Here is a 7,312-nt window from a genome sequence, read left to right as displayed (position 1 = left end):
TAACGGAGTATTTCTACATTGCAATATTGATAGGCTACTTTAAGTTTTAAGTAAGTGAAAATGTTAGTAGGCCTACTTCCACGACTAGAGATGTGATTGAGAGGCTATAGAGCACAAGAGCAGCAGTGAACTTAAGATCTGTGTGGGATGCACAGAGAGTGGTGTAAAGTAACTAAGTACATTTACTCAAGTACCGTACTTGTACACCACTGGATGCACACGGGTGACGCCGTACATGTGCCATCATAGAGTCGCAGAGCCTAAAGACCAAAGACAAGCGTGGGATCATCGGTCCCTGCTGCGCCTCATCTAGTGGAATAACGTCGGGAAATCAAGAAATCGTTCAGCATTTTTAAGAAGCTGATTTGGGGGAGAATAAATAATCCAATTTTGGGCAAAACGCATTCAACGGACGGGGCTTGCTGTTCTCTGACTGTAGGCGCCAGTGCAGATTTATAGCAATATAGAATCTCCACATTTGTAATAAGGTAAGATGGAAATTATCTGCCAGATGTGTGTTATCAGCAGTGGGATGTCAGATTATTTGATTTGGCTGATCGTTCATATATTTCTAATTTGTAAGATTTTGTTTTTTTACCCGTTTGAATGAATGTGTGTGGAGAGGGTTGGCATGCAGTGATCGGGGAGAGGTTTTACCACCTGCGCATTCCTTAAAATGAAAGCATTATTACGTTGATCGCCTGAAAATAAGCAGAAAACATCGACACATAATTTGGGGAATTTACAGAAAATGTCATCCAAATTAGCTTATTATTAGATTAGAATAGATCTGCACATCTATCGATGTTGTATAGAGAAGACATTGAGTAATCTGTCTTGTTTTTTTTAAATAAAAATAAAGAAATAAAATGACAACATTTCCAACGGCCCGGACTCCTGGCCGTTGGAAATGAAATTTTGACATATTATTTCATCCGATGCGCGCATGGAAAGATGTAATTTTTAAAAGAATAGCAGGTTCTTATGTCCAGCATGTATTCTCTCACTGCGTCGTTTCTATCGGAATGCAGTGGCGCCCCTCTTGCCCCAATCTGAGGCAGTTAGCAGCATTAACAACATAACTGGGATGTTGTGCCTCACATAATATAATACATTTGTTGCCACTTTTCTCCATTTAAAAGTCGTTGAGTGACCCGTGAGTTATAGCGGATATTTCACGAAATGCGCCAATTTCGTGACGAAACGACGAGCATTATTCTTAGACAAACCAATATTCCAGGTTTACTCAGAGAATATTTTCGTTTTGTCATCCTCCTCCTGCAAGATTTCCCCAGCTCAAGGTCATTGTAGCCCGTTTAAAAGATTAAGACTAGATTGATTTATAATTATAATTTGGCCTCGTCAGGCACAATCAAATGATAGCTTATGTAATTCAAGAGCTGTAGTGGATGTGCTTTGTGCTGTTTTTTTAGGCTACACAACGCATTTCTGCTATTTGCTATAAAAAGGCCCAAGCCATTGCAGTGTGCTTGAGGAACTGTCCAGCACTGCTGCTGCTGCTGCCAGAGACGTGGATCATAATATGGTTCAGGTGGTGGACAACCTTGCAATCGCATGCTCTACGGGTTCCACCACGATTCTGCAGTCTCATTTGCCACATTAAGCTATGTGTCGAGAATTGACGCATCCAGGACCACGTTCTCTCATTTGACACACATCATGCATTATCCCACACTATGTCTTTTCTGTGTCTAGTAGTCAATATTTTAAGATGGTAGGGGCCTGCAGTGTGAATAAGCAACAAATGCGGAGCGATTGGTCTGTGGATTCACAGATACAGCTAATTTGTCTCTTGATGAATTACCTAATCATTAAGCTAGGGTAAATTGATTGACAAATCAATTATGCAGCAAAGAGCCTGCACTATACCACTGACTCACATGTAGCCTACAGTAAAGGCTACACTGGCTCCTTGAGGGGCCAGTGTTTGTCTTAGGTTGACAAGCATTATTGCAGCCCCTACAGCACAGCCAAATGTGCAGTGGCTTTGTTGTCATTGTCAGGTTATAGGACAGTGGTAGTAATGGAAACTTGATAGCACAGATCGAACATTTGATGAACTGGTTCTGCTGACAGTGATGATTCAGGTCAGTGTATAGTAAGCGTGTACTCTCATTCAGAGCGGCTGCTGTAAAAACAGGCTCAGGGAACCAGAAATAGATCAGTGGCATCAAGGAACCATTTGGTGCTCGTCAAAAACACTCCAATACATTCTCTGTGGCTCGTGTTTGATGTGAAGAATTGAAAAGGTGTGGTTCTCTCACTGAGCAGAGAACATTTTCATACTGTCACACCACTCAAGCATACATAAATGCGTTATTCACGTGTTCTTGCATCCCACAGGAACCATGGGAAAACAGAACAGCAAGCTGACTCCTGAGGTGATGGAGGATCTTGTGAAGAACACAGAATTTAATGAACACGAGCTCAAGCAGTGGTACAAAGGCTTCCTGAAGGACTGTCCTACTGGCAGGCTCAACCTGGATGAGTTCCAGCAGCTTTATGTCAAGGTCTGTGAACACTCTCCTTAACCCTTGGTTTCCTGAAGGTCTGCCGAAGTGTCCAAGAATCACGATGTATTGCCATTTGTCATTTCTGTCTAAAGTGTCTCGATGCTGCTTCTGTTATAGTGTCTTCACTCTCAACAGAGTTTTAGTCTTTTATTTAATTATTTTCTTCTACCAGGATATAGTCTCTCAAGAACAAGATCTCTGTTTTGAGTCCTTTTTTTTTATAGAAACACATGATTATCCCCCCCCCCCTCTTTCTATTTCAGTTCTTTCCATATGGTGATGCATCAAAATTTGCACAGCATGCATTCAGAACCTTTGACAAAAATGGGGATGGAACCATTGATTTCCGAGAGTTCATCTGCGCCCTGTCCATCACATCCCGTGGCAGTTTTGAGCAGAAACTTAACTGGGCCTTCAACATGTATGATCTGGATGGTGATGGCAAAATCACCAGGGTGGAGATGCTGGAGATAATTGAGGTAAGGGATTATGTGATCAATAATCCTCAATCCATGATGGAATCCCCTCTGTCACCATGTTATCTGCCACAGCAACACTGGCAATTCCTTAATTGCTCCATGGTCATTTAGCAGAAGGCTGTAGTTTTACTAGGCAGTCGGCAGGTGTGCATTTGTGTAACTGTACCTGTATGAATGTGAAGCAGGGCGTTGCTGAAATGTTGATAAATAAAGGTTAACAATCCGAAGGGAGCGCACCATGAGAATAGATGTCCAGAACAAATGCAGCTTTTCTTTCAACACTTTTAATGATATGTCAGCTACAGTACCATCTCTCTGTGCCTCACCCCCTGTGCACAGGCAATTTACAAAATGGTGGGCACTGTGATCATGATGAAGATGAACGAGGATGGCCTCACACCAGAGCAGAGGGTGGACAGGATCTTCAGCAAGATGGATAAGAACAACGATCAACAGATCTCTTTGGAAGAATTCAAAGAGGCAGCGAAGAGCGACCCGTCCATTGTCCTCCTCTTGCAATGTGACATGCAGAAGTGAGCTTGCTCATGTCTCCCTGTCTGTATCTACACACTGGACAGCAGCACATGTTTTAATGTCTTATTAAGTTCTCTGCCATTTCCACAGGAAAAAAATAATACTAATTATGCTTGGACTATTTTTCAATGGACTTGCTTCTTGTGGTTGTATGCATGAGAATGTCAAATGCTGAATAATTTTGAATCTAGCTATACAATATCATACATTTATATTTCAAAAACCTGCCAATGTGAGTTGTGCACAGTAAATCCTATACATTTCTCATTCAACTCTAGCTTGTATATCGGTGGAGCACTGCATTAAATTATGTTCCTGCAGTATTTAGAAACCCCAATTTTCACTGCTGCAGCTACCGTATGCTTTACATAATAGTAACAAACAATAACTCCTATGATAATTGTAACTGTCTATACTGTCCAGGCTTCTTGAGCTCTTGGAGAATAGAGAGGCTCCTGTTTGTTCCAGGTGTTCTCATACAAATGGAACAAGAAGAGTAGGTTATTTGCATGCATATATTATGTGTCGGAAAAAAATATAATCTCTTACCTTTTGCATCCTTAGGTGGGTAACAAAAGAGAAGCCCTCCAAAAATCTGTTTAGTATTGTTGCATGGGATGTACAGTATGTGATTCTATTATTTTACCCACCACAGGAGCATGCTTCCTTCCATTGATACATGTGTATGTGTGCCACTGAGTTTGTGAAAGATAGACTGCTTGGAATTGTGTTGGACTAATCTCAGACAGAGAGCTATACGTAAATATTTGTTTTGAATTTAAGTTCAGTGACATCTGGGAAGAGAATAGCCAGTAGTTTATAATGCACTGTCTTACGGTTAATTATTCTGCTGTCACTGAAATTAGGCAAAAGCTAAAATTAACACCAGCCATAGGCAAAATACCCATATGCTGGATGCATCATCCCCCATCGAAACTCAGAATTGGTTGGATTTTTACAATTTTACAGACTGCCTATTTGATTTCAACTTGAGTATCATTACTCAATACATATCAGTATGTTTACAGAAATGAAGAGCACTGCAAAATGAATACAATCTTGGCTTTTGACCTTGATACTTGGAGCCCATCCTCTAGGCCACCTGGTGACAGGGGCTCTTTTTCCATTGCAACAAAAAGGAAAAAGCCTTACATATGTTTACTGGACACACTGCATTCCTACATACAAAGATTTTTGTAAAGAAAAAGAAAAACTTTTTATTGTTGCAGGTTTCATCTTCTAATCTATTCCATTTTTCAGTGACCATTAATGAAGCAAGATCCTCATGAGAAATGCTTGGCAAAGCCTCAGAAAGAGTGTAGGGTGGTGTAGGGTGGCGACCAGGTTATGTTATAATTTAAGGCTGTTTAGCTTGCCCAATTCTAGGCTATGCAAGCATGGACGAAGACTGTCTGCTTGTAGTCCACTAAAACCTGATTTATACTTCTTTGTACAATGGTGTCGCTTGCCGAAAATAACCAATCTAGAAGCTTACTTTTTTTTGCATCGCGAAACGTTGTGAACTTGTAGATCAGCTATTGCCAGTGAGTGACACCATCATACGACAGAGTTAAAATTAAGCATTACAGTAGTGGAGGTCACAAAAGCTTTTCACTGTTCTGTATACAGCAAAACTGAGACCAAACCCCATACTCTTCATAAGTCCTTAGTATTTATACAGTCTGATCCAATTGTCATGTCCAAAATTTTGTCTAGTAAATGTTTATATCTAATATGAAGAATTAAAACACAAGTGACTGTATTTATTTTGTTCTTTTATACATGTGGCATGTGTTGCACCCCAAAAACTAATTCTGTAGTGATCAAAAATCAATAAAACATCAATGGGCTTTTTCAAAAGACATGGTCTAGGAGTTGCATTTACTGGAAATGATTGACGATGATGAGTGAGAGCTGTTAATTATTCAAGCAGAATCAACATTTCACATTTACAATTCAAGGGACTCAGCTGGTGCTCCCATCCAGGCTGACAAATGAGCACAAGCTTCAATTTCTAGATTACCAATGTAGACAAGCAAATGTAACATAAAACCTGCCTTGACAATATCCCTGTGAACCTAGAATAATCACATAAGAGAATTGCTATGGGAAGAAACGTGAGCACTGAGACTCAAGTAGAGGTAGAAAGGATGTTCTTCAAGAAAATATAAACGAGCAAATGGATTCTTTTCATTTTCTTCTCCAAAACGAAAACTAATTAGACTGATACAGAATCAAAGCTGTTAGTGATATTTTGGGGTTAAAATAAAAAGCCATTTGTTAAAAGGTTAAAGGTATTATGCTATACAATGAATGCTACAGAGTATTTGTCCAGTGGCAGGGGTCTCCATTTCTCTCCAGCACTTAATAAACAGAAAATAAATTCAGGAGAGAGAACCCATTTATTTTATAGAGTTCCACTTCCACAGCTGTCACCCCCCCCCCCTCTGAAGAGCTTGAGAGACAGGGAGACCCAGGTTATTGAACAAACTCTTTATAGCAATGATTACTATGGGAATATAAAACTATTTAGAACACATTTAACAAATACAACACCCCATTTAATGCTTCATGCTGCTGCATATAAATGAATAATTTGGTTAACAAATAATGATGTGAATATTATTCAGTAATGACTCATGGAGGTTGAAGTCAGCATAGAGGAGAAAATAAGATAATGAGGGGCTACCCTGGGGGTGCCCCGGTGGTTCATCTGGTAACAGTGCATACCACATAAATTGTTATAACATGTAGTCCTCCCGCAGCTGGCCAGGGTTCGAATCCAACCAGAGGCTCTTTGCTGCATGTCATCCCCCCTCCCTTCCACCTTTCCTATCTTTCTCTCAGTCACTATCAGAAATAAAGCAGAAACACCCCCCATATAAAAAAAGAAACTCCATGAGCCTCCAGGTCTCATGGATCCAATTCAATGAATTATATTCAATGGATTGGAAGAATTGCAGGAGGGGAACTGCTAATTTATGCAATATATGCAAAGTCCAAGTTTTCATATTAACGCTGTACAGCATGTTCCATATAATTAAAGCACTTTAGTCAGCTATTGCTACTGATCACAGTTTATTGTAACACACAGCAATGGATACAGCTGAGTTCACAGCTATTGATTGAACAGTAGAATCATCAACTAGGCCTACTGCTGAGAGCTGTAGAGGGCATTCATCTAAGACACTGTTTCCCAAACCCATGTTTGGGTCACAGACACATTTTTATGGGTCGCAAGTAAATATCTCATTTTTTTTCAAAATATTCAAAAAAACTTTAAACAAAACATTTTTTAAAATTTATTTAAAAGTATTTCATGAATACAATAAAAAATTCAAATAACTTCGATGAATACATTTAAAAATGTGAAAATAGCATATCCACAAGCTCGCAACCCAGCATGAAGCGACATGTTGTGAGCTTGTAGATCTGCTATTTTCACTAGTTTGGGTCCCGTGCAAACGTCTAATTTCACTTTTGGGTCTTGAGCTAAAAGGTTTGGGAACAACTGCTCTAAGAAACTGAGAGAAATGTCCTCGTATTTCAACAAAAGTATTACTGGTACAGAAGCAGATTGATTGTTCAGTAGCATTTATGGATAACATTCCTGTTAATGTGAAAACTCAGTTGAAATGTAACCTTTAAAACCACACCGTATTAACTGCTGCTGTTTGCCGTTTTTGGGCAGTACTGTAACGTGCTGCAGTCCTTTGCATGTGATCAACCCTATTCAATCATAAAGAACAAACTCTTCAGGCAAAG

The 7,312-nt window shown here is 39.7% G+C and overlaps 1 protein-coding gene across 1 annotated transcript; it reads left to right on the top strand.

Moving 5' to 3' along the window:
* Positions 1 to 410: 410 nt before the first annotated feature.
* On the top strand, positions 411 to 3,550 carry vsnl1b (visinin-like 1b; the record flags this gene model as incomplete). Its single annotated transcript, XM_084045198.1, has 4 exons — positions 411 to 488; positions 2,365 to 2,531; positions 2,798 to 3,013; positions 3,353 to 3,550. Exons 2-4 carry the CDS (start codon positions 2,370 to 2,372, stop codon positions 3,548 to 3,550), a joined length of 576 nt encoding a protein of 191 aa, XP_083901324.1. The 5' UTR covers positions 411 to 488; positions 2,365 to 2,369.
* Between the last annotated feature and the right edge of the window lie 3,762 nt (positions 3,551 to 7,312).

This window comes from Gymnoscopelus microlampas (genome assembly GCF_963454915.1).
Source record: "Gymnoscopelus microlampas genome assembly, chromosome: 20".
NCBI classification, from domain to species: Eukaryota; Metazoa; Chordata; class Actinopteri; order Myctophiformes; family Myctophidae; genus Gymnoscopelus; species Gymnoscopelus microlampas.
Note: the sequence above shows the minus strand (reverse complement) of the source record. Positions and strands in the feature narration are given on the sequence as shown.